This window comes from Sporobolomyces salmoneus (assembly GCF_050403485.1).
Source record: "Sporobolomyces salmoneus JCM6883 DNA, S_salmoneus_JCM6883_v1_ctg80, whole genome shotgun sequence".
NCBI classification, from domain to species: domain Eukaryota; kingdom Fungi; phylum Basidiomycota; class Microbotryomycetes; order Sporidiobolales; family Sporidiobolaceae; genus Sporobolomyces; species Sporobolomyces salmoneus.
Window position 1 is genome coordinate 14,765 of NW_027481083.1, and position 24,351 is coordinate 39,115.

The following is a 24,351-nucleotide window of genomic DNA, read 5'->3' on the forward strand; positions in this document are numbered from 1 at the left end:
TCGATACACGTCTGTTCATAAGTTCTCTCTGTTCCGTCCATTGTGTTTATCCGTACCCCATTCCATTCCTTTCGTCTATTTGTTGCTCTCTTGTCTATTCTATCGGTTTTCGTTCTTCGCCGGATAAAACTCCTCTTTATACATACTTCTCTCTCTAGTCTCTATGTTGTGACTTTCGTAATCTCATCTTTGTCGAACTTCAACAAGCACCGTCATTTCGTCGACAGAGAATCAAGTTGGTCTCGAGTCTTTCGCGCAGACTCGACCATCTAGGCTGTTCTTTGATCGCCTGATCCTGTAGCAGCAGCATCGGTCAAAAGAAGGAAAAGTGAGCAGAGATGGACAACGGGATGTTTCGAAACGACTTGATGACCTTGGAGATCGTGCGCCGAGCTCTGAACGACTTGATTCAGGATGCTGAAACATGCGACTGATTCGGGCAGTGCGGCTGACGCTCGACCTTCGCTTGTTAGCACAGATTTGATGTTAAACCTGAGGCGAGAACGGCGGTCGGAAGCTTGGAAGGGGAGGTAAGGAAGAGCGAAGCAAGACGAACGTTCGACACTCTCCCGAGAGTCGCGGTCAGAGTGCAACTTGCAGACACGATCCTCTCGCACATTCCACAAGTCCAGGGCCCATACAAAAGTCGTAAACAGCTGAAGAGAGGAGCACTTTGAGAGAAGGTAACGCAAATGTTATTTCGTTTCGAGGAACAGACCAAAACTTTCGGCAATTTCCAGCTCTCTTTGACCTCCGTTGTTGCTGCTCACCAATCTCCCCAGCACGAAGTGTACAAAATCCACCTAGGCTTAACTTCCTTGACATTCTTGACTTCTTCCTGTTCGATTCCAGCTAATCCTTTGCGAGAGTCGTTCTTCGGTTCGAGACTGGGTGCAACGCAATGAAGGGTACTCTGAGAAACTTCGACAACTTGGAGGTTGAATGTACGAACGAATCGAAGAAATCGGAGATTGGCGTTACGAGGAAGATCGAGGGAAACATTGACGAGGGTGTGTTCATCTTGCTCGTCGTATCCAGCTTCCGCCGAAATCGTCGGATACGATGAATCGTTCCTTCGAACTCGATTTGGGATCGTAACGAGGGCGACGTCGTCGAGGCTGTACCATTCTTGGGGGTCAAGGGTGATGAAACGGCCGAGGGGATGAGCGAGTCCGAACGCGGCGACGAGCTGGTGAATAGCCTGTTATACCGGTTAAGGTTGGATCCAGCTGTCTCGGCGTGAGAAAGCCCTCAAGATTGTCGTCGAGACTCACCTCAGCAATGCCGTCGTCATAGCCACGCTTCAGATTGTTGAACTTGTCCGGGAAACCGGTTCCTTCGAAGAGATACTCTGGGAGACCTATTCGTCTCAGGTAAGCGCCAACTCGTCTCTTCCATACTGCTGCATCTACAGGTTTCCCACTCGCACGGCTCCGAGTATTGACTTAAGAAACTGTTTTCTGCGTCAATCATTCCACGCCTTACGACTCCCTTTCGAATCTTTTCCCACACTTCAACCGGTACCTCCTCGATCAAGCCTCGTAACTTGCCTCGACTCGTCAAAGTTCCATTTCGTTTTCGAAGAAAGAGCAAATCGAAGAAACGGAAAGTCGGTTCGAGATGAGGCCACGCTTGAGCCGCTGTGAGTAAGTCGGTAGCTCTGACAGTGAGTCCGTAGCCGAGAGTCGCGATAGAGGTCATGACTAAAGGTGAGGAAGGGAGGAGGAGGAGCGAGGAGAGAAGAGAGGGAGTGGACGAAGAATGGGTGTTTCGGCTGCGACAGGTCTATGGGAGTACCTCGAGTGCTTCAGAGGTAGTCTCGAAGGTGCGCGAGAGGTGTTGACGGAGAGATCGATGTTGAGAGATGAAGCGATTTCGGGGAATGGGATCGAAGGCGCGAGACGTTTCGGAAGTTCAGATGAGTCTGAAGTTTAACTTTTCTGGTAGGGCGAGACCAGAGTTACTTCAACGTGAGAGGAGCGAGAGGGAAAAGAAATTTCTGAATTTCGAGATCGGTTTCAGGATTCGACTTCAGACTTGGACGCAAAGTGGACAGACTACGCTTGACGTAAATCGTCTGAGACTATCGTGGCATTCATAAGAAGCGGCAAAAGCGAGCAGACGGAACTGATTCGAGTTTCGAAACGACTCGACCTCACACTGAAGCTCCTTTGCTGAGCAACACAGAAGATCGCACGGGTGCTTCGTGACAATCACAGAAGCTGAATCACATTGCTCAGAGAACGGAGTTCGTTGTGAAATGCTACTTCCACGGCGGCGAATTTGGAGAGTGAAGAGGAACGTTGAACTCTCCTCTCCTCTCGCTCGGCTGCAACTCTATCGCTTCAGACGATTAACGGAATGTCATACTAAGCTTACTTAGAGATCGTGATAATAGGTAGTATACAATCTCCACCTGGGTTTGATCTCTTTGACGATTCTCACTCGCTTCCGTTGTATTCCAGACATCCTTCCCCCTGGTTTCGGATTGCGTCTTGGCTTCGAAGCGACACATTGAAGGGTTCCATTGTTCGCTTCCAGGACTGTGAGGTTGAATGTTCTTACGAATCGAAAGAATCGAAGATTGGCGTTGGAAGGAAGATCGAGAGAAACGTCGATGAGGTCATGTTGATCCGCTTCATCGTCGAAGTCACCTTGCTCTAAGACTGTCGTGTATGTCGAGTTTTCTCGCTTGATCTCGGCTGGGATCGTGATGAGAGCGATGCTGGTGAAGACTCGATAAATGTCCGTCGAATCAAAAGCAATAATTCGTTCGAGAGGATGAGAGAGGCCAAACGCGGCGACTAGTCGACGAATGAGCTGTTCGAAAAAGAGGTCAGTTTTTCGTTTCTTCGTCCGTCGATTCGAAGAGTCGAAATTCGAACGCACCTCGTAAACGATGTCGTCTCCATCCTCTAAGGACTCTAGAGTCTCCTGGAATTCTCCCTCGTAGAAATAATCTGGAACTCCTTTTCGCCTCAGATAATCCCAACTGATTTTGCCTTGCACCCTCGAGTAGAAATCTGACAGGTCGTCGCAGAGTTCCGAGTGTTGGTCGAGGAATTTGTCTTCTTGCTCTTCCATCTCGAGCATGACAGCCCATTCACTGATTGCTTGCCACACTTCGACCGGTACCAGCTCCACCAACCCTTCCATCTTTCCTCGACTCGCTAGCGTTCCTTTTGCTTTCCGGCGCAAGATTAGATCCAAAAATCGAAAGGTCGGCTCGATACGGGGCCAAGCTTGCGCGGCCGTAAGCAAGTCGGTCGCTCGGACTGTGAGGCCGTATCCGAGAGTCGTAATCGAGGTCATCGCGGGGGACGAGGTAGAGGGAGAGATAAGGTGAGGCTGGATGAAAGGGTGAAGAGAGATGGGAGAACACGTGGAGCTGGCGGGAGGAAAGGGGCAAGGGGGTCTGAGTATGCTGTAGATTGAATGAACGGGTTTCGAGGGATCCTTGTGATCGTCGTGGCTCGGAAGAAGGGGAGAGAGAGATGAAGAATGGAGAAAGTGGAACGGAAAGGGCGAGGGTTTGAATCGAGTTACGGCTTGCTAGAGTGACGAGTTTAGCTGTATTCGATGTTGTCAAGTTGATCCTGATGAAGCTGCGAGGCGAGAGGAGGGAGAGACGGGACTTGTTATCGAATGTTGAAATCTGATCACTTTCAGACGATGCGATAAACACTTGAGACTTGGTGGAGATCACAGGAGTTGTGCTAGGTCTCAGGCGACAGTCGAAGGCGGAAGATAGCGATGGAGGGAGAGGAAGAGCAAAAGTATATAGTCGAACTCGCGATGTCGGAAACGGTCGCGACTGAGTTCGTGGACCCGCTTCTCGTCAGTGTAGACATCAAGCCCTCATTCTGGTGTCGACAGAATAGGAGGACAGGGAACTGTCACAAAAATCAGAGTAAATTCCGACATAATCTCGTTGCGAAGAAAAGCTCAAATGTCGTCGAGTCCAGCTCTCTTCATCCCTTCCTTGCAACTGATTCTCCCTCTTTCACCAACTCGTTGTTAAACACGTCAATTCCAATCTCCACGACGGCCTGATTCTCTTGGTAACTTTGTCTCGAACTCCGCTCCGTTGCGCTTCGGATGTCCCGTTTTCATCCTTCGTTGACTTGCTCGATTTCGGCGAAAGCTTGTTGATCGAAGATTCAACGACCTCCAAGTCGAAAAGGCTGATGAAACGCTCAAAGCGTCGGTCGATGTCGGACGGGAGCTGTTTGAAAGAGATTTCGATGCTCGTGTGTTCGTCTGGATAGAGGTTCCCTCCAGACTCCGCAATCGCGTAAGGGTCTTCAGTCTGACCATCTCTGAAATCCATGGGGGCAGAGATGAGGGCGAGTGCGTCTTCGTTCTCCCAATCGACGGCGACATTAATTCCTTGTGTAAGCGGGAGAGCGAGACCGAAACTCGACAGCAACCCCTTGAGTCTCTGTAGATTTGTTTGTCAAGAGCTTTCCCTTCTGCAGGGAAATGGGAACAGACTCACAGAGCAATGTGGGTCTTCCCACCTTTGAAGAACGTTCGAAAAGAATTGCTGCGAGCTGTCCTCGCACCGATGACACTCTTCGAACTCTATCTCCAGATAGCTCGACCAAGTGACGCTTTTCCACGGAGGAGGTCGTACTCCACACGTCGGATCATCGCAGAAGAGAGGACCTAGGAGATTATCTTGCGCCTCGGCGAGTTCTTCCTTCACGAGCCAATGACGAATCTCCTCCCAGACCTCGTTCGGAACTCGAGTGACCGGTCCATCTCCGATACCCGTGCTACTGACTAGTCCTCCGTTACGACGACGGAGGAAGACGAGATCGAAGAATTGGAATGAATGTTGTAGGCGTATCCACGCATCGGCGGCAAAGACTAGTGACGCAGACCGAACAGTGAGACCGTACACGACAGTGGCTTCCGCACGGCACATCTTGAGACGAAAGGGAGGAGAGAGAGACTTCTTGAACTTGAGTGACGCGTCGAGAGGAGCGGCGGGAGGAGTCGGTGAACTATGAGCTGACGTGGTTGAGAAGAATCGAAAGCGGGAATAGTCGAAGTGGGTGAAAGGGAAAGGGAGAAAGAGAGCAAGATTCGACTTGGAAAAGTGAGCTTCTCGGAAGTCCGCCTAACAGTTCGACTGAGATCGATGAAGCCTGTAAAGTATTCTGCTTGCTGCTTCTTCCACATGACTGGCGGTCAAGAGAAATCGCTCCCGGGGCAAACAAGCGATGTAGCGAAACTTCGCACGAAATCGTCGAAGGAATGCTCAATGTCCTCAAAACTCTTTCGTTCGAATTGACAACGCCACATTGCATCAAAGACTCCACAGACAAATTCTCAGTAATCGGCCCAACACGAAGTGTACAACATCCACCTCGGCTTGATCTCTTTGACACTCTTTACTTCATCTCGTTTGATTCCAGCCAATCCAGTGCGCGAGTTGTTCTTCGTGTCGGGGTCCGGAGCGACGCAGCGAAGGGTACTTTGAGATACTTCGACAACTTGCAAATCGAAGGTGCGGATGAAGCGACGGAAGCGAGTGTCGGCATTGAGAGGAAGATCGATGGAAACGTTGATCAGGGTATGTTCGTCTTGTTGATCGTACCCAGCTTTCGCGGAGATGGTAGAGTGCAAAGAGTCCTGCCTCTGAGCTCGACTCGGAATCGTGAGGAGAGCAATGTTGTCGAGTTCGTGCCAACTTCCGGGATCGACCGTGATGAGGAACGAGAGAGGATGAGCGAGTCCGAACGCGGCGAGGAGTTTTTGAACAGGCTATCGTGACACTGTGCGTTAGTCCTACGGGACAAATAGCAGGAGAAACATAAGACTCACGACGAAATCGTTGGGGTCTTGACCCGTAAAGCGACCAAGCATATCAAGCCACGCATCGTCTTGATACAGCCACTCTCCGAGATCGCTACCCAATACTTCTTTCCTCATGAACTCCCAGCTCATCTTCGCCGGGTAATCGCCTTCAAACTCTTCGTCCAAAAAATAATCGAAATACGGTGCCAACCACTTATTTTCTGCATCCTCCTTCTCTGCAAACGCAGTCCAGTCTCTGATCTCTTCCCATACCTCGACTGGTACGTGGTCGACCAATCCTTTCATCCTTCCTCGACACGACAGAGTTCCCTTCTTTTTGCGGAGGAAAAGCAAGTCGAAGAATTTCAAGGTTTGTTCGATGGCAGGCCAAGCTTGAGCGGCGGTGATGAGTTCAGGAGCTAGTACGGCGAGTCCGTAACCGAGAGTCGTGATCGAGGTCATCGAGAGAGAAGAAAGAGGGATAGTGGAGAGAGAACGAGGAGACCGGGACGGGTGACTGAGCTCTAGTCGTCTTTTGATAGTTCTACAAGGTCCTCGGGAGTAGTTCTGATACTGCTCGAGAGCTGTTGGAGGAGGAATCGGCGTCGAGAGATGAAGCGAATTTGGGCGATTGAGGTCGAAGATGCGACTCGATTGCCTCGTGTGATGTGGTATCTAGCTGATAACTGGCTTCAAGTTGTGGGCGGAGTCGGTTGGGTCGAGATGCGGGAGAGAAAGAGCAGGAGAGAAGAGGAAATGTCGAGGTCTTCGCTCAGCGTGCAGCATCGTCACGAGCCAACGTCTGCTATTTAGGCGTTTCGCGGACCGCACACCACCCATATATGACCCAGAGTCAGTCCAAAAAGCGAAGGCGAATTCGAGAGAAACGGCATCAGATTGCGAAGCTTTTGCGAGAGTTCGTTTCGAGTCGTTCTCCTGTCAGTCTCGTGCTCCTTTCGCCAGAAGCTGGCTATCAGAGTTCAGCTTTGTTCGACAAGCGACTATACAATAGTGATCCACATAGACAAACCAGACAAACAAGACAACGGAACAAAAGAAAGGAAAACTTGCAGAAAGAAGAACTCGTCCGTACGTATCCATCGGCTGCCCCGGCGATGGCTTTCGGTATTCCTCCTCGCTTCTGCCACGGATCCTCTCACGTAAGCTAGAGCCCCCAACTCGGCTCAAGCTTGTCCGCAAACTCGCCCTTGACTCCAGTTTCCGATTTTTTTTGGTTTTTCCTCGTTCCTTTCTCCCTTTTGGCCCCAAGACTAGCTTGCGTCACTGGTACTTATGTGTCGACGGAGGGAATCGGCTTCAGGTGAGTCTATGCAACGGAAGCGAAGACGAGATTGGACGATTGAAGCCGAAGAAAGTAAAAAGGAGACGGGAAAGAAATGTGTGCACTCGGTGCTCTCGCCTTTCGATGATCAAATCGAGTACGTTTGATGCGCCGTACTTGTTCCGACTGCTCGGCGTAGATATCAGCAGTGCAAACGGACGGCAGCAAAGTGAGAGAGAAGGAAAGGCTCAGACAGCCGCTACGGTATATATATGTAAAAAGACGTCGTCGAAACAAGCAAAGCTCGGCTAGCTCAGCTGGTTAGAGCGTTCGACTGTTATCCCAACAGCCCCATCGAGAGGTCGACAGTTCAATCCTGTCGCTGAGCGTTCCCTTTTGCTTTTCTTCCCGTTCGAAGCTTTTTCCTCTTTTTGTCTCGCTCCCATACATTCCAGCCCTTCAAAAGCGCGGTTCTGACCTCGGTTGTGCGAGCTCGAAGGTCCAGCACTTTTTGCGTCGCTCTCTCAAGACATGCGGACAACAAAGTTTTGGTAGACGAGCTGTTACAACAACAGTTTTCACACGTAGATACTGCCGATTCGACTGCGATATAAGTCACCACAACCTACTCCTAACCATATCGTATCTCCCGAGATCTTCCAACTCGATCTTATCCTTTCCTCCTGCACCTCCGCTCAAACTCGCTTTCGAAGGTTGATCAAACTGTTTATCCCTCAACAATTTATTCGTCTTGTCCGTCTCGATCTACCCAACACACCGCACAACCTCGGTCAAAATCAACGAGCGGAAGAGACGGGAGAGGAAAATACGACATACGGCTTCAGATTTCGAAACTCCGATCCCACCTCTCGATTTCCCGTTCCTATAATCTTCTTCTTCCCGTTCCATCTTTTCAATTCCATTCCATCTTTCACTCGCGAACGTCCTCAAATTGATCCCGATCAATAGCTTCAACGTGATGAGACTGTCAACTTCGCCTTGCCCAGGTCAGTGTCGGCCGGCAGAGATCGGGAATAGGAAAGAGACTGACCAGATCCAAACTCCAAGACAGATACTACCGATTCCAGCCCATTTCATCGCTTCCTCCATACCCTTTTCTACAAATCCTCCTCCTCCTAAACCGAATCCGAATCCCATTAACGTGAACCCTTCGTTTCGTTTATTCATCTTGAGTGCTTGATTCGGAGGTATCAAACATTCATCTAACCCAGATTCGTCCCCTAGCATTCTGAACGCTTGGAACGAGACCCGAATGACGAGACACGAGAGAGGTAGAGCGGCGAATCCTAATCTTCTCGAAACTGACGGTGATTGATCGATTAACTACACTCAACTCACACAAGCCAATCAGTCTCCAGTGCTCTGAAAATCTCGCGAGGGAGAAAGAGAGACGAGAAACTCACATTCGAAGAACCTGTACTTCCCATATTCCCCGCCTGACCTTTAATCAAATCCTTACAAAGTACGTCCATATACCTCCCATACACTTTCGGTCGAATATGGTTGAATTTCGTAATGAACGCATGTTTTAACCAATCGACGAAACATTCACTGATTAGAACGGTTAGAGCTGGGGAGAACGTCGTCAGGAGGAGAGTTGGATCGAGGGGGAAGAGTGTCGAGGAAGTCGAGGAGAGCGAAGATGAAGTTGTAGTGGTTGTGAGGGTGGAGATTGAGGTCGAGTTTTCGAGAAGATTTCGAAGGGAAATAATGAATAGCATTAGGGCTAGTTGGAACCGTTCGACGATATCTGTACAGCAGTGAACCTCTTTCAGTGTCAAGAAGGAAATCACTGAACTGAAGAGGACCGAGGCTGTACCGGCACAAGTCAATTGAAACAAATTTTCCTTCTCGAATTTCTTGAACACGCTCCCTTTGATCTCGACGAACTGATTACTCAACAACAGCGTCAAGAGCGCGTTCGAGTAGGAGTTGACGGCAACGTTGAGCGTGACGAGTTGATAGAACAGGACGAGGGAATGGGAGATCACATAGAGCGTGTAGAGGGTGAAGAGCGAGACTGGACGAAGGACTGAAGAGGAGAGGGAACGAGTCGAGGGAGAGAGGGCGGATGAAGAGAAGAGAGAGTCGGAGAGATCTTGGCCAAATGAACAACACAATCTGTCTGCGATCTGAAGAATCGCGTCTTATTCTCGTCAGCCGTGACCATCGTCTGAGCTGTAGGAAGAGAAGACGCACCTCGAGAACATTGAACAAAACATAAAGTTTGATCGTTTCCTGTCCCCTTACTCCATGATACATTTTACTCGCGTCCGTTACTCGATGCAATCCAACGACGGTGATTACGACGATGACCATCTTGATCAGATCGCACTTCTGACTCAATTTGAGGCCCTTCGTACGTGGCCTCCATCGGATGCAGGTTGAGAGATGGTTGGAGACGAGAGAGAAGAGGGAACAGATTGAGCGAAGGGGGAGAATCGTGAATGTGTAGAGGAATGCATCGAGGCAGATGATGAATCCAAAGAAAATGATCTGTCGAGAAGAGGGGATCAGTGAATGCGTGTAATGCAGGTCGGAGGGGAGGTCACCTTTTCGAGTTCTTTCGGTACAGTCAAGAAATTCGTAACTCTTTCCGATTTGATTCCTTCTTCTCCGTCTACCTCCACTGTCAGGACCTACATTGAAGCTTTCTCTATCAGCTTACGATACTGCGCAGAGGAGAGACGAACGTTGCTCTTACCTCTTGTTTCAGATATTCCCACAAAGTATTCGGAAACTCTCGTTTTCTCCTCCTCCTTCTCGTCTTCCCTGTCCCTTTCCTTTCCAGCGCCCTATCCTCTTCCGTCTCATCGGCTGCCGTCAGATCTCCCGGACTAGCTACCACTTCCTCCTCTTGTCTCCGTAAAGTTTCCGTATTCTTTAGCTCAGATCTCCTCCTCTCCATCACAGCGATACTCTGTCTCTTCCCTTTCTGACTACTCGAATTCCTCGTCAACTCCGGCGGGGGTTGAACAACCGGAAGCGGTGCTTGAGGCGTCGGAGCAGTAGGAGGGAGAGTCGAAGAGAGAGAAGGGGAAGAAATTGGTGCTTGGGTTGGTAAGGTCGATAGAAGGAGTTCGGGAGCGGAATGAATTGAACCGAGGGAAGAGATGGAGGATCTTCTAGTACTGCTCGTACTGCTCCGTCGCGAGGAAGAGGAGGATGATCGAACCCGTTGAAATTCGGAACTTGGATGTCGGGAGGGAGTTCGAGAGAGAGGCATTGGGAGAGGAAGTGGGGGTACTGAGAGGTCTGCTCGGGATGTGGTTCGGCGTACTTCCCGCTCAGGAGGTGCGAGGGAGAGCATCTCATCGTCATCTTCATCGAACTCTCTCCCGTTCAAGCCATTGCCAGGTCGATCGAGCGTGCTGACTTGCAGAGGGGGTTGGATAGCTGAGGAGTCATATCTGTATGTCGTGCGATCGTCATCAGGCGATTCAGGGTCGTTGAACAAACCCAAGTCGGGAAGTGATTGAGTTTGAGGGAATTGATAGCCATTGCCGTTCACTGTGCTGCTCGACATCGAGATCGCTTGCTGGGTATCGATATTTCACGCTGCAGCGGGATCGAAGAGTCGAGGCGAGGTGGAAAGTGGAGCCGAAAGAGAGGGAGAGATTTCGCATCGTCTTTGAACACTCTCATCTCGATCCGATCATTGAGAGGCTGTCGGGAACGAGTATGATTGCTAGGCAGATAGGAATACAGTGCACTATAGTACAAGCGATGGGACAGGGGGAACTAGCAAAAATCTTTCGCAAGAACATTCCCGAAATTCATTTCCAGCTGACTCTCTACGCCTCCCTTCGCAATCTCCTCAACTGTAATCATACAGCAAGGTCAGTATCAAACTCTCAGAAGCAACCAAGCACAGGAGGAGTGAGGGGCAAGCCTACGAGATCCCTATGTTTCTTTCCGACTCCTTCAAACTCTCTTCGTTTCGGTACCCATTCCTCTATTCTCAGATTACTAGGCATTCCATTTCCTCCTGCCGGTCCTGCTCTCTTTACTTTGAACCCTCCTAATCCTCTTCCATCTGATGGTAATTCACTCGATTCTTCATTCGTCTCCGATGCCGATGAAGCGGAGGCGACAGGGGAGGAAGAAGAGAGCTTTGAGAGGAGCTTCGAGATGGTTGGTGAGGAGGTTTCGAGGTTCGGAGAGGGGATGGAGCGCGGAGGAAGACGAAGAGATTGAGGAGGAATTGAAGAGATCGGAAGAGGTTTCACGAGAACTCGTAGGGAGGAACGCATGTTGGTATCGCTTCTGCTATCTGTCTGAGTGGTTCGGTAGTGTGTAGAGTCGCGCAAGTGAGATGTTGAAGTGAAACGAATGAAGTCGTCGCTTCTCTCCTTTGCTATTGATCACTGCCTCGGTTTTCTCGAGAGTGGAAGACGAGGATGCATTCGACTTATTCACGGATCTCTAATGCAGGGTACGCTCTTCCCCTTCCGTTCCCCTCCGAGACTTCCTCGGAACTGACTCAACCTCTCCCTCTCTGCTCAGTGCACTCGCTACAACAGTACTGCTAACGATACTAGCACTCGTCTCAACGACAACGTTCCTCATCCCTCATTCGCTGAATCTGGAACAATCAAGTTTGAAGATTAACGGATTGAACGTGGTGAAAGGGATCAGTCAGTACGATAGAAGGGGGAGTCATTATCCCAAGGAAAGGGAGTATGCGTTTGTGAAGTTCGATCTCAAGACCGGTGAGTCATCCGCTCGACTGAGGAGAGTACGAAGAAGCAGAAAACTCAAAACAATCAGTTTTGTTTCCTTCGTCCCCTTCTCTGTCTTCGTGAATACACTCGCAGATCTAAGGCCTCTATTCAACTGGAACACGAAACAAGTCTTCGTCTCCCTCGTAGCCGATTACTCTACTCCTGCCTACGTGAGGCCTAGCTCCTCTCTCTCTCTCTTTCCCTTCAACTTCGAATTTTCTAACAGACTCCTCTCCGCAACTCGCCTGAACAGCCTGAAAACTCTGTCGTCCTATGGGATCGAATCCTAACTTCTTCGAAACATGCCCGGATCAATCTCCAAGAAGCTCGACAGAAATACGAATTCAAAACTCCGGAATCTTCGTTCGGGTAAGTCACTCTCTCTTCACTCTCTCACTCCTTCACGGATCCTGACCGCTTCCGAATGGGTTCGGTAGAAATACGACCGCGGTGTACAGCCTGCATTGGCATGTCCAACCATTCGTAGGAGTTTTGACGGAAGGAGAAATCATCAGAACGGAGGAAATTCAATTCCCTCCTGCTAAACGTAGATCCCAATAGACAGTAGCAAAAACCCGTAGTAGTAGTTCCATAGGTCTTCTTTGTTTGTACAAATCAATCGTCATTTCCCGCTTTCCCAAACAAAAAATGTTTCTTCGCGAGAGATTGTTTGGCAAATTGGGCGAGAGACGCGAAACTCTTCTTTCCTCCACATCATGGCACTCCGCCTAACTCGCCCGATCGAGATCCCTCCTATACCTACAACTACTCTAACACCGACTCTCTCCGAGCTCTACGACCTCCCATCAGATTTCTTCCCCTCCTCATCATCATCCACCAGTTCACTTCGATCCGCACTCCTCGCAACCTCTCGTCAACTGCAGCACACTCCGTCTACGCAAGTATCGAATTCTTACATAGTCCCGCGAACAGTACTCGAGGGGTTGGAGGGAGGAGGGGAGGAAGAGTTGAATGAATTGGTTTGGCAAGGAACGAGGCTTGAATGGAAGGTTCGGAATGAAAGGATGATGAGGGAATGGGACTATTCTGAATTAGGAGAGACGATCGCGTTCGCGAGGTTCGTTCAGTTTGAAGAGGAGGAACAAGAACCAATAACTTCGCAAGAGAGTAGCGCGGGAGGAGGAGCTACAACGACGACATCGACGATCTGGGGTCCTTACAGGGATAGAACGGCACAGGAAACAGGGAAGACGAATGAATGGTCAGATGAAGTACTTAAATTACCTACTGAACCTCCGTTTCCCTCTCCCTCTACCTCCTCTCCCGCTTCTTCCTCTTCCTCTACTGCTAGTCGACCACTCCGTACCCATCTTTTGATCGTTCTCTCAACTCTCGCTTTCCTTCATCCAATCTCTCGACCCACCACGACTAGTAATCCCGAAACGAGAGCAGAAGGAGGAGGGATCCCAATTCATTTACCGTTCAAAGTCGCCTCGATCCATCCTCTCCAATCCGGTGGAGTCCTCTTCGAACGCGCTAGAGAAGGGAGAGAAGCTCTACCTGGATACGACGCAGAAAGGGAGGAGGAAGAGAGGGAAAGGGTACCGATTTGGTGGAGTTTGAGTTCGAAAACTGGTGGTTATGGGGAATTGAAACCTGTACTCGTGTCTACTTCGAAAGGTTCATCGTCGGAAGCGGCAGTGGAAGGAGGGGAGGGGAGAGAGGAGGAAGGGAAGGGAACGATGAGGGATTTGAACGAGAAATTGGTTTTCGTTTCGAATGACTTCGACCCGCAGCGAAAACCAGGAACTGGGACGGACCTGAGAGTTGGAGTCAGTGTCAATGAGACGAGAGGGAAAGTTACGGTATGGAGGTATGACAAGATTGTCGTCTCAACTAAAGAAGAAGATCCCATCGTCGAAGAAGAAGAAGGGAAATCGCAAGCCGACGAATCTATCACCCTCGACCTCTCGCCGAAAACCTCGAGAACAACCCGACAGACCGGACGAAGAAGAGGAGGACCTCGAACTTCGAACCAATCCGAACTAGAGTTATCGCATTACAACAACAACTTGGATTCGAACAAGAGTCTCCCTCTGGGAAGTATCATGCGAGGTGGAGGATCCTACTCTACCTCAACTGGACGTCGACGTTCCGCACGCCTATCATCATCTCATCATCATGCTCACACCCTCGAGACATCCCTTTCCTCAACGACGACGAACGATCTCCTCTCGAACGCTCTAACTGGTCAACATCCACTCCCTCCTCTCACTCCTCACGACGCTTCAACGAATCGACCATCCCTGAGAAGAACCCATACGCACACTCAGCAGACCGATCCGACTCTTTCACCCGAGAATCGTCGGACAAGTTTGACTCGAAACGATCTGAGCGTCACGATGGATCGAATGGCTCTCTCTCAAGGATCATCCGTCGGTGGTGCTGGTGCGGGTCCAATGTTGATTCATACGGGATTGTTACAGCATGGAGGAGCGGGAGGAGAAACGTTGATGGATCGAGAAGCGACGGTTTATCTCGGAGAGGAAGAATGGGTCGATCGGATCAATGGAAGAAGGAGAGAGAGGGGGGAGGAAGCGGCGAGTGAGTGGGAGACGACGAAGGTTTGGGATGGAGAATTGGATGGGACTAGGTAAGATGAGGATGAAGAACATCTGCGCGATCGACATTTTCGCTGATGTTCTCTTCCCCTTGCAATACAGCGCACAAGGAATGCAAGTCGACCTCTTCGATCAACGTTCACCTACAACCGCTACGTTGTCAATTCTCTTACCCGCCGCTTCGACTCTTCTACTCCTTTCCCTCTCCCTCGACTCGACTTCGAACGAATTAACCTGTACGCCAATCAAACAAATCTCGGCGAAAGATGCTTGTACCGTCTCGGCGACGAGGCAGAACAAGATCCAGGACTTGCTCGTGTTGAAACCGTCGAAAGAATTCGGATTGATCAGTTCGAAAGGAATGGAGCTGGAAGTCGAAGGATCGACTATCGGCGGAGGAAACCTCGAGAAGATCGAATCGAATGGAGGAAGACGGATCGTTCTCGCTCGAACGGGTAGGAAGCGAAGTTTGACGAGTATCAGAATAGGGATCGAGGCGAATGGATTGGGACAGAAAGTTTTGGAAACTTTGGCTCAAGTTCTTGGGGAGGAAGAGTTCGAACAGATCTTCAAAACCGTTCTCGGCAGATCTGTCGGTGAAAACGGGTTCAGGCGGGTCAGGGAAAGTCTCGAAGGAATGTTTGGGATCGAATCGCGAGGAGAAAGTCGACCTCAATCGAACAACGGAGCCGATTCAGCATTCTTCAGTCGTCTCAGGAAACCCTCACCCTCTGCATCGACAGCCTCTTCAGCACCTCCGACAGTCAACTTCCAATCGTCTCATTTCGCGATCCTCCTCTCCCTTCATTTGCTCGTTCAATCCCTTCGTCTTCGCGTCTCGACTACGGAAGAGGCGCAAGAACTTGCGAAAATAGTAGCTGGTCTCGCGAAAGTCGTCGGAGCTGAGGGGTGGATGGACGAGTATCGAAGAACTTGGGGACCAGAAATCGCTGGATTTAGTCAACCCTCAACAACTGGTGAGCTTTTCTTCGTTGTGCGCTCTAACACGTCCCGGGATGGACTCACAACATTATTATTCAAACAGCTTCCAGCTCAGCGATCCCCTCTGGTCTCCTGCCGAAATATCCACCCAACATTCTCGTTCACCTTTTCAACCTCCTCTCTTGTCCAGCTCTTCCTGACTCGACCTCCTTCTCTCTTTCATCCGTCGCCCAACTCTTCTCCTCCGATACTCCCTCCTCGTACTACGGTTCCCTTTCTTCTCCTCTCTCCCAACTGTCTTCTCTCATCGAAATCTTCTCCCTCCTCGCCCCTTCTTCCGCCTCGACCCCAATTCAAAGAGCTCATCAAGCGGTCTTCCGATTCCACGAACTAGGCTACACGGTAGAGACGTTGGAGGATCTGCCGTTTGGGATTTCGGTACCGATTCGAGAGGCGATGAGAACTTGTCAGTTGGATCCGCCGGAAGCGACGGCGAATGAGGGAAAGGAATGGGATGGGTTTTGGAATCTCGTGGGGAGGAGAGAGCTTGAGAGGTACCCCTTGGCGTATCGGGGTAGAGGGAAAACAAAGGTGAGTGTTCTCCCTCGTTCGTGTCTTGCGATGTGTACTAATCGAGTCATTCACAGCGAATGGAGGAGGCAATCTCTTCAGTAGATATCGACGCACTCGTACAACAGATTGAGAGTCGCCTATCAACCTCGGAAGCGAACAAGAAGATCGTATCGAGCGAGACTCGGGAGGAAAAACCGGACCTGAACCCAGTTCCTCGAGCTGCGAGATTCAACGAAGACAAGCGAATGGAGGAAGTCTCGAGAATGTTGCAATACGTCGAGCCGGTCGTGATCGCCCCGGGGGAGAAAACTCTGTGAGGTCAAATCCGTCTCATAGTTTGATTTCGCCAAACTAATCCGTCTCTCTACGTCGACAGCGATCAACTCACTCCTCAAGTGCAACAATCAATCCTCAGCGCTCTATCCCATCGAACTTTCGCCTTGCCTGTCGGAGCCGCTATGTTCCAACTCGCCTCGATACAACAATCCTCCTCGGACTCGCTCAAGATCCCCAAGATCAACACTTCAGCTCGAATCGTACCCATGTCGTCTCCGGTTCCATTCATCGAAAAGGAACGAGATCCAGCCATCGTCACAATTCCCGAACGATCAGAGTGGCCAGATTTCCATTCTGGAGTTGCCGCGGCTCTTCGACTCAAGCTCGAAGGAGGAAAACCTGTGGATTCGTCGCAAATCTCGTTCAATCGACCTGCGGAACTCGACGCTCGACATGCAGGACTTTTACTCGGATTGGGATTGAACGGTCAACTCGGCTCAATGCTCAGCAGTCAAGCATACGATTACCTCAAAGCGAAACACGATCCTACCTCAGTCGCGATCCTCCTCGGACTCGCCGTCACTTTCCTCGGAACGAGCGATCCTACCGTTACTTCAGTCATTTCGATTCATCTCCCTGCTCTTCACCCTCCTCGATCGTCCTCCCTCAACGTTTCAGGAATGACGAAATCAGCAGCTGCCGTTGCTCTCGGTCTACTCCATTTCGGAACTGGTCGAAGGAGTCTCGCCGACGTTCTCGTTCGAGAAATGTGCGGAGTAAAGATCACGAATGTTGAAGACGCCTTGGCTTGCAGAGAAGCTTACGCTCTCTCTTGCGGATTCGCCTTTGGGTTCATCATGCTCGCGCAAGGAGGAAAACTCGGTACATCGACATCATCGAACGAAGTTGATCTCTTGCGAGTCTTCCGAGCTCTCATTCTCGGAGAAAACAATCGACCTCTTCCCGGCGCATTCTTCCCTTCATCCTCTTCCTCTTCCTCGTCAGACGCCCCTATCGACGTCAACATCACCTCTACGGCCGCGACTGTCGGACTCGCCCTCATGTTCCTCCGAACTGAACGTCAAGACGTCGCGAACATCTTCGAAATTCCCGATTCTCCTCGACGACTCGATTACGTTCGATCCGACGTTCTCCTCCTTCGTTCCCTCAGTCAAGGTCTCGTCATGTGGAATTCGATCACTCCTTCGAAGGAATGGATCGAGTCGGGTTTACCGAAATTCCTCGCAGATGTCGATCTGAACAAACCGATGGATTCGGATTGGGAAGTCGCGAGGTGGAGTGTTATCGCGGGAGCTTGCTTCGCCGTTGGATTCAAGTATGCGGGAACGGCGACGGCCGAGGCTCATGCGACGTTGATTCACTACATGGATCGATTGACGAGAGCTTGTTACGTCAAAGGTGAGTCTTCTCGACTCTCTTTCGAACTCAATCCCGAGCTTGAGCTGACTTATCTTGATGGAGTTTGTAGCAACGACCGTCCAGAGCAAGATCAAGCGTCACTCTCTGCGAGCCTGTCTCGGTGTCGTCTCGATCTCGCTCGCGATGGTTATGGCAGGAACTGGAGAATTGAACGTCCTTCGTCGTCTCCGAGTCGCTCACGGTCACTTCAGCGAAGGTCTCACGTTCGGTTACCACCTGTCGACTCACATGGCGCTCGGACTACTCTTCCTCGGAGAAGCGAAATACACCCTCTCGAACACGAACGGAGCGATCGCTACCCTCCTCCTTGCTCTCTACCCCGTCTTCCCCTCGACTTCAACCGACAATCGAGCTCACTTGCAAGCCTACCGTCACCTATGGGTACTCGCTGCCGAACCGAGGTACCTCGAAGCTCGCGACATCGATTCGAAAGAACCTGTCTTCCTCCCCGTTCGACTTCGCCTCGTCGATTCCACCGCGAAGAACGACAAGGTCGAAGTAAAGGCGAAACAACTCGTCGCTCCAACTCTCATCCCTGACGTTCGACTCCTCGATTCGATTCAAGTCGAATCGCCTCGTTATTGGGGATTCAACGTTCGCCTCAACTCGAATTCGAACCAGTTCGCCCGCTTCCTTCGAGACAGCACCCTCTACGTCAAACGTCGCACCGGCCATCTCTCGTACGCTCAAGATCCTCGTGGAATCAGGAGTATCTTCACCAGATCGAAAAGCGAAACTGGTTCGGTCGTTTACGACTTTGGAGAAACGACTCGAATGCTCAACCCTTCGGCATCTGGTCTTCGTGATTTCGTCGCCGCCTTCTCGGACGATGCGGAGGCGATCTCGGCGACCGAGCAACTCTGCATCCCTCCCGACGCGAATCGACTTCCCTCTCAATTCGAAGCGTTCTGTGCCTCGGTCTTGCTCGAATGCTTGACGAAGGATAAACGGGATATCGCCTCGGGCTACCACTCGATGTATCACGCCCACTCTCTTCTCTCGCCCTCTCTTACTCCTTCGACCGAAACTCTCTTCGCAGCGGAACAACTTCGTCTCGTCGTCGATTTCTACAAACGAGGAACCTACAAAGCTCTCTTTGGTAAACCAACCTCCTCGAAGTCCAAGTCACCTTCAAGTTCGTCCTCGAGCTCGAGAGAACCCCTCTTGAACCCCGCTTTCATCGATCACGTCTCTTCGATTCTCTCCTCTCGCATCGAAGCGATCACCTCCTCCTCCTCTTTTGCTGACTCGCTGTCGACCTATCTCTCCTCCCTCGGATCATGGCCTTCGTCTCCCAACTCAACGATTCCACTCGCCCTTCAACTTGCTCATCAGTCCGTTCCTGATCTCTCGGCACTCTCGCAACTTCGTAACCTCGTACAGGAAGCGAAACGGGAAGGAATGCGAGATGAAGAAGTCGAGATGTTACTGAGATGTACGGCGGAAACGATCAAGAGTGGCGGGAAGAAAGCTTGGTCGAAGGAGGTTTCTCGTTTGTTGAGTCGGATTTAGATCTTTCCTTCACGTTATTCATCTTGTTGTTATTCTTACGCAATTGAACGCTCTCACTCTTCTGTGGACCATCACAAGGTACAGACAAAATGTGAAGTTGCAGAAAAGGAGAGAAAGAAAGATCACAAAGAAGAGAGACAAACAAGCACAAGCTAACGATTAATGACGCCTTCTACGACCTAGTGACAACGTCGCAGCCGAACGACTCCTCTCCTCAGCTTCGTCCGTTCCTCCGTCGTTAGATGAAGAAGTGTCAGAGCTCGAATCGGAATGATAAGGGTTCGCTCGGTTCGCAACTCGAGAAAGCGCGTCTTGACTGGGTCGAGAGGAGGCGAGGGAGGTAGACAGAGAGTCCGCTGCGGCCATTAGAGGATGAGAATGTGAGAAGTGGAGTCAAGCGGCGGGAGAGGCAGAGATTGGCGAACTAACCTATCGCGTATTGCTTCTTCGTCCTGAATCCGGGGTCGTTCCTACTCGACATGACCCCAGGTAGGATCCCTCTCGCCTCAGCATCGACCGCAATCTTCGCATTCTTCAACGCCATCACACCCTCTTTCGCGAATTCCCTCAATTCTCTCTCCCCGAGAACCTTGTTCCATCCTTGAGATTCGATGAAGTTCGCAAAGTTCGTTTCGACGGCGATTTCTCCGAGCATGGCGACGAGGGAGAGGAGGAAAGTATCGAGTTGATAGCGAGTTGTCGCTTCGGAGGGTTCCTCGGGATAATCGAAAGTCGGAGCGGCGATGAGGTTGTCGGGTTGGGCACGGAGTTTCGAAGGAGTGTCGTCGACGATGACACAGTTTGTCGCGTCGAAAGTTCCGAAAGGACTCTGCTCAATCGAATAGGTCAGCTCGACTGTGCTCGTTTGAGGAAGACTCAAGCGGAACGGAGCTGACGAGGTATTTCCACAAGCGACTCAAATCCTTGACGACGGCGACGTACGATCGGTAGTCTTCTGGAGTCAAGTTGAAGTCCTCACGAGCCCAAAGAGCTTTGATCTTCGGGTGCAAGATTTCAGCTTCGTTGTTGATCAATTTGGGTCCGATGATCCCGAGGTCGAGTTCGTAGAGACATCTGACGGCGGTAGTCTTCTGAGAGCCAGTCCAGAAGGCGACAGCTGTGAATTCGAGGGAGGGAATGAGCTATGACTTGCAAAGAGTGACTCTAGTTGAAACTCACTCCAAGGAGATTCGGGACGAAGAATCCACTGAAGTACCGAGCGAAGGTAAGGACGACCGGTAGGCTCTCCTGTGGGATCATGTTCGAGGTTCTGAGGAGGTCGGTGGTACAAGGTTCCATCCAAATCGAAGACGAGAAGAGGTTTTCCAACTCGACCGACGCGGGAAGTTTTCGACAGCATCTTGAGATACCCGTCCTATACGAGATCACACACTCAACCCCATGCTGTAGCGCACCGATGAGAGAGAGAGCACGCACAGAAGGTGTGAGAGGCATTCCTTTCGCGACTCGTTTCGGAACGGGTCGACCGTAGCTGAACGAACCAGGATCGAGCTCAGAAGGCGACGGTTCAGGAGCAGCATCGTGTATTGGAGTCACGACGGGAATCGGAGATTGTTTGACGTCTTCGATGAAAGCTGTGCAGGGAGCTCTCCTTTTCAGCCTCGACTGAAGCGGCTGAATGAAGAGAGCAACGCACCTGGATCATGATAAGGAGTTCGACGAGAGACCTTGATGCCGTACTTGAGGCAGACGGCTTTGCCTCGCTCAGAGTAACGATCTAAATCCTCGAGATCGATTCCTTCGCGGAAATTGCGACGTTTGATCACTGCCGCGAAATTGCTTTCGGGCGCACTGTACGCTCCTCACGTCATGACACTTAGCGAGTCAAGCTGTAAGTATAGGACAGAGGAGCTCACAGTTCGTCGAGAACTCCGATGAAAGCGAGTAGGAAATCGTCATCGGGCGATTTATTCGTGAAGAGTGGGCAAACCATGATCGAATCCGGTTCGAGTCTCTGTGAGCTCAACATGACATCAGCACTGCGTCAAGCTCAGTGCGAGAGAACAAAGGCTCACTCCATTTGCGATTTGGTCGTCGACGATGAGAGAATTGTAAGGACTCCAATCTCCTTTTCCTTGAATGTTCAACAACTCCCAGATCTATCAATTCGAGAGTCAGTTTCCTCAGTGAGCTACCTCAGTTGCGGTAAGATGACGAGAGAACTCACGAGTTCGAGGTCTTTGACAGCAGGACCGCTCGCCATACTTCCGTATCGATGAGGAGGACTCGGCAAGAACCCACTATCCTCGTACCCCCACAGAACCTTGAGTGGTTCCTTCAATTTCGGATCATCGACGACTCGATCCGGACCTTCGAAGAGTAATTCTCCAACTCCGGCTTGTCGCAAATGAGCTTGACCCCATCGACGACCGGAAAACGTCCAAATTGCGAGATTGTAAGGAGTTTCGGGGTGCATGATGTAGCGGATGAAAGTCTTGAGGTAAGGACGTGCGACGATACCATCGCCCGAGGGTCCGAAAAGAGTATTGTCGAGATCCGAAACGAGGAGACGGCTGAAACGAGAGCTTCAGCAGAAAGTCACTAACGTGAGTGATTCATCCGATGAACTCACCTCTTAGGGGCTAAAGGCCCTTTGACCTCTCGTGATGGTTCAGCGACCTCGCGGTAATAAGCGGCACGAGGTTGAGACGGAGCTTGATCCTCCTCTTCAGGTTCGCTTTCGTCTGAATAGTCTCGTTGACTTGAGCGATGTCGACTCCGCGAACTCTTGACGTATCCATTGACGTTGTGCGATTTTCTGGCGTGATTGGGATTCATCATTTCTTCAAGCGTTCGAGAGGATTCAATCCCGCGATGAGAACGACCGAGCTTGTAAGATGTCGAGTAGCCTCCACCATCGGCCGAATCGCTGTCGCTGTGATGAAACATCTGGTCGAGAGTGAAGAGAGAAGAAGAAAGAGGGAAACGGGAGCCGAGCAGACTCTGACGAGCGAGCTGAGCGCAGAGAGACCCGCGGAAACGTCCGGACGACCGCGACGCGAGGTCACGTACCTGCACATCTACTTCGAGCCTCGAGGCGTTCCGAACTGTCGAGTCGAGTCGTCGATGACTACAGAAACAATGAGCGGAATTCTGATGGGTTGTTGACGAAAGGGAACTGAGGGTCTGAGCGCAAAGTGCAAACGCGGTACAACTTGACCAATGTTGGCGCATGTAGCGCCGAGCTGTGATTCTGATCCTGCGTATTCGTGAGATAGCTGCGAGGCTTGTTGGTCGAATCTGTGGCGATGGAAGATAGATAACAGAGATATTTCAGACGAATCGACCGATCTGTTCTCCAACCTGTTGTATCACAACGATGAGTCGGCGTCAGTAGCGTCATACTCCATGAGCGCAGCTGAGAGAACGAGATTCAGGCTCTGAGATAGACAGGGTATACCTTGACAGAAGTTTCCAGCTTGTTCTCCGAGTTCTTGATCAGATCTTCGTCCCACTTGACGCGGTCTTTCGGTACCAAGAGCACGATCGTCGAGCCTCCATAAGCTGCATTATAGATAGTTTCATCTCTGTCACGAGAGGGAAATCGCAACTAGTGACGAGGATAAGGACTAACCAAAGTAACCTAATTCATCTCCTCTCTTGACTTGTTGTCCTTGTTGAGCAGTTTGCACAATCGATCCGACTACATGCAGGTGACGGGCAATGTCAGTCAAGATGACGCTCAGAGAAGAACGAGAGAACACGTACCAAGCATCGCACCGATTTGAACGAAAGCTAAGTCAAGCGGAACATCTCCTTCTCGAGGCATCGATAGAAGAGTGACTATCCGATGGAATCGTGGAGAGTCAGCTTTGAGGACGCCTCCAGATACAAGAAGACAGGAAGAGTTATCGGAAAGGATAGAAAGCTCACCATCTCGTTTATTCGCGGTAAAGACTGGCAGATTCTCATTAACCGCGCAAGGGTTCACAGTCTACACCTCAAATCGAGAGTGAAACCTACTTCCAACCTACACGAGCGAGTGCGGAGGGAAGAGACTCACATAGTATTGCCCCTCGATATGTTTCGTTTCTCCCACGACCGCATTCACCGGTGAGTGATACCGATGATAATCCGCCGGTGCCAACCTGAAAATCGCCATTGAAGCGTTCTCGAACCCTTTCGCGAGTCCTTCATCCTGCAACAAGCTTTCAACCGTGAAGTTTTGATCTTTGATCCAGAATTCCTTCGCTTTGTCGACAGAGGAGTAGACGGTTAATCGACAATCGGCGGAGGAACTGAGGACGGAAGGATCGGAGGGTGATGAGGGAGGCCGTGCGTTCGGACGAAGTTTGCGATAGAAGAAGGAATTGAAAGTTGGGTAATCGGCGAGGTTGGGTTTCTCTAGCTCTTCGCAGTTGACTGCAGAATAGGATCGTCAGCTGTGAGCGCTACCGATGCCGTGACAGGCGAGCGGGAGAGCGCACTGTTATAAGTTTTCACAAAAGCTTGAATATGCTCAAATGCTTGATTCGGCGAATCGAATGCCTTTCCTTGTTTCTCCGATTGCGCCTTTAGAAACGCTTCGAGTCGAGTCCCGGACAAGAGTTTCTCCTGCGCAAGCGACCGAGCGTAAGGACGGTTTCGCAGAGGAAGAAAGGACAAAGAAAACTGTTGCTCAACTTGTTCTTTCCCATGATACAGCATTTGCATCCCTACTCGAACGTAGATCGGCATACTCTGTGAATCTCCTGCTCCGAGTAAGCACATGCTTTAGCGTGCTCTGAGAAGAGAAGCATTCACCTCCCATTTTCTTTCCCCTGTCTTTTTATCGACCACCCAATTCCCTAGATGATACTTCGCCGCTAGTCTACACAATCAGCTCCGACATCAGTCAAACCGGACGGAGTGAGTGAAGAAGGAGAAGTAGCTTGCGTTTCAATCCCCGGGACGATTCTCCTCAACCATGCATGATGTACCGCGTGGTCGGTTGGCGTATGGATGTCTCCTTCTTGGGCAGAGTTGTCTCCGGTAGAGGGATCGTGTGTGAGCGAATCGAGGACGGTCTGAAAAGGAGGGGAGTTGAGTGAAGCCGACGTCAGTGGGGAAGCAGAGAGGAGAGTGAGGGAGGAGAGCGTACGGCGTAGTCGGCTTGTGAGAATTCAGGATCGGCTGGGTGCGATGAAGAAGACATGAGCGTGGTGAGAGTAAGAGGGAGAAGCTCTAAATTCGG

General features: G+C 50.8%; 10 protein-coding genes across 10 annotated transcripts; 2 read left to right on the top strand and 8 right to left on the bottom strand.

Moving 5' to 3' along the window:
- Window positions 1-766: 766 nt before the first annotated feature.
- On the bottom strand, window positions 767-1,701 carry JCM6883_004419 (uncharacterized protein; the record flags this gene model as incomplete). Its single annotated transcript, XM_076635021.1, has 3 exons — window positions 767-1,201; window positions 1,275-1,360; window positions 1,446-1,701. The coding sequence occupies 3 exons, from the start codon at window positions 1,699-1,701 to the stop codon at window positions 767-769; spliced, it is 777 nt and encodes a 258-aa protein (XP_076484978.1).
- A 678-nt stretch (window positions 1,702-2,379) lies between these two features.
- Window positions 2,380-3,312, bottom strand: JCM6883_004420 (uncharacterized protein; the record flags this gene model as incomplete). The annotated part of the gene is made up of 1 exon (XM_076635022.1): window positions 2,380-3,312. The coding sequence occupies one exon, from the start codon at window positions 3,310-3,312 to the stop codon at window positions 2,380-2,382; it is 933 nt and encodes a 310-aa protein (XP_076484979.1).
- Window positions 3,313-4,003: 691 nt separating this feature from the next.
- Window positions 4,004-4,930, bottom strand: JCM6883_004421 (uncharacterized protein; the record flags this gene model as incomplete). Its single annotated transcript, XM_076635023.1, has 2 exons — window positions 4,004-4,441; window positions 4,499-4,930. 2 exons carry the CDS (start codon window positions 4,928-4,930, stop codon window positions 4,004-4,006), a joined length of 870 nt encoding a protein of 289 aa, XP_076484980.1.
- A 407-nt stretch (window positions 4,931-5,337) lies between these two features.
- Window positions 5,338-6,267, bottom strand: JCM6883_004422 (uncharacterized protein; the record flags this gene model as incomplete). Its single annotated transcript, XM_076635024.1, has 2 exons — window positions 5,338-5,772; window positions 5,833-6,267. 2 exons carry the CDS (start codon window positions 6,265-6,267, stop codon window positions 5,338-5,340), a joined length of 870 nt encoding a protein of 289 aa, XP_076484981.1.
- Window positions 6,268-7,702: 1,435 nt separating this feature from the next.
- On the bottom strand, window positions 7,703-10,634 carry EMP65 (Emp65p; the record flags this gene model as incomplete). Its single annotated transcript, XM_076635025.1, has 8 exons — window positions 7,703-7,852; window positions 7,925-8,072; window positions 8,139-8,431; window positions 8,512-8,858; window positions 8,928-9,240; window positions 9,308-9,604; window positions 9,661-9,747; window positions 9,813-10,634. The coding sequence occupies 8 exons, from the start codon at window positions 10,632-10,634 to the stop codon at window positions 7,703-7,705; spliced, it is 2,457 nt and encodes an 818-aa protein (XP_076484982.1).
- A 268-nt stretch (window positions 10,635-10,902) lies between these two features.
- JCM6883_004424 (uncharacterized protein) lies at window positions 10,903-11,361 on the bottom strand (the record flags this gene model as incomplete). The annotated part of the gene is made up of 2 exons (XM_076635026.1): window positions 10,903-10,929; window positions 11,005-11,361. The coding sequence occupies 2 exons, from the start codon at window positions 11,359-11,361 to the stop codon at window positions 10,903-10,905; spliced, it is 384 nt and encodes a 127-aa protein (XP_076484983.1).
- A 147-nt stretch (window positions 11,362-11,508) lies between these two features.
- On the top strand, window positions 11,509-12,393 carry SPC3 (signal peptidase complex subunit SPC3; the record flags this gene model as incomplete). Its single annotated transcript, XM_076635027.1, has 5 exons — window positions 11,509-11,543; window positions 11,615-11,820; window positions 11,926-12,002; window positions 12,086-12,201; window positions 12,270-12,393. 5 exons carry the CDS (start codon window positions 11,509-11,511, stop codon window positions 12,391-12,393), a joined length of 558 nt encoding a protein of 185 aa, XP_076484984.1.
- Window positions 12,394-12,548: 155 nt separating this feature from the next.
- On the top strand, window positions 12,549-19,157 carry APC1 (anaphase promoting complex subunit 1; the record flags this gene model as incomplete). The annotated part of the gene is made up of 6 exons (XM_076635028.1): window positions 12,549-14,446; window positions 14,517-15,391; window positions 15,460-15,947; window positions 16,004-16,242; window positions 16,306-17,624; window positions 17,695-19,157. 6 exons carry the CDS (start codon window positions 12,549-12,551, stop codon window positions 19,155-19,157), a joined length of 6,282 nt encoding a protein of 2,093 aa, XP_076484985.1.
- A 159-nt stretch (window positions 19,158-19,316) lies between these two features.
- On the bottom strand, window positions 19,317-22,067 carry JCM6883_004427 (uncharacterized protein; the record flags this gene model as incomplete). Its single annotated transcript, XM_076635029.1, has 10 exons — window positions 19,317-19,513; window positions 19,587-19,986; window positions 20,054-20,274; window positions 20,337-20,532; window positions 20,595-20,752; window positions 20,815-20,969; window positions 21,035-21,132; window positions 21,194-21,277; window positions 21,346-21,691; window positions 21,751-22,067. 10 exons carry the CDS (start codon window positions 22,065-22,067, stop codon window positions 19,317-19,319), a joined length of 2,172 nt encoding a protein of 723 aa, XP_076484986.1.
- A 384-nt stretch (window positions 22,068-22,451) lies between these two features.
- JCM6883_004428 (uncharacterized protein) lies at window positions 22,452-24,312 on the bottom strand (the record flags this gene model as incomplete). Its single annotated transcript, XM_076635030.1, has 11 exons — window positions 22,452-22,481; window positions 22,579-22,682; window positions 22,753-22,821; window positions 22,887-22,961; window positions 23,052-23,112; window positions 23,182-23,540; window positions 23,606-23,732; window positions 23,802-23,858; window positions 23,922-23,988; window positions 24,054-24,184; window positions 24,259-24,312. The coding sequence occupies 11 exons, from the start codon at window positions 24,310-24,312 to the stop codon at window positions 22,452-22,454; spliced, it is 1,134 nt and encodes a 377-aa protein (XP_076484987.1).
- Window positions 24,313-24,351: the final 39 nt, after the last annotated feature.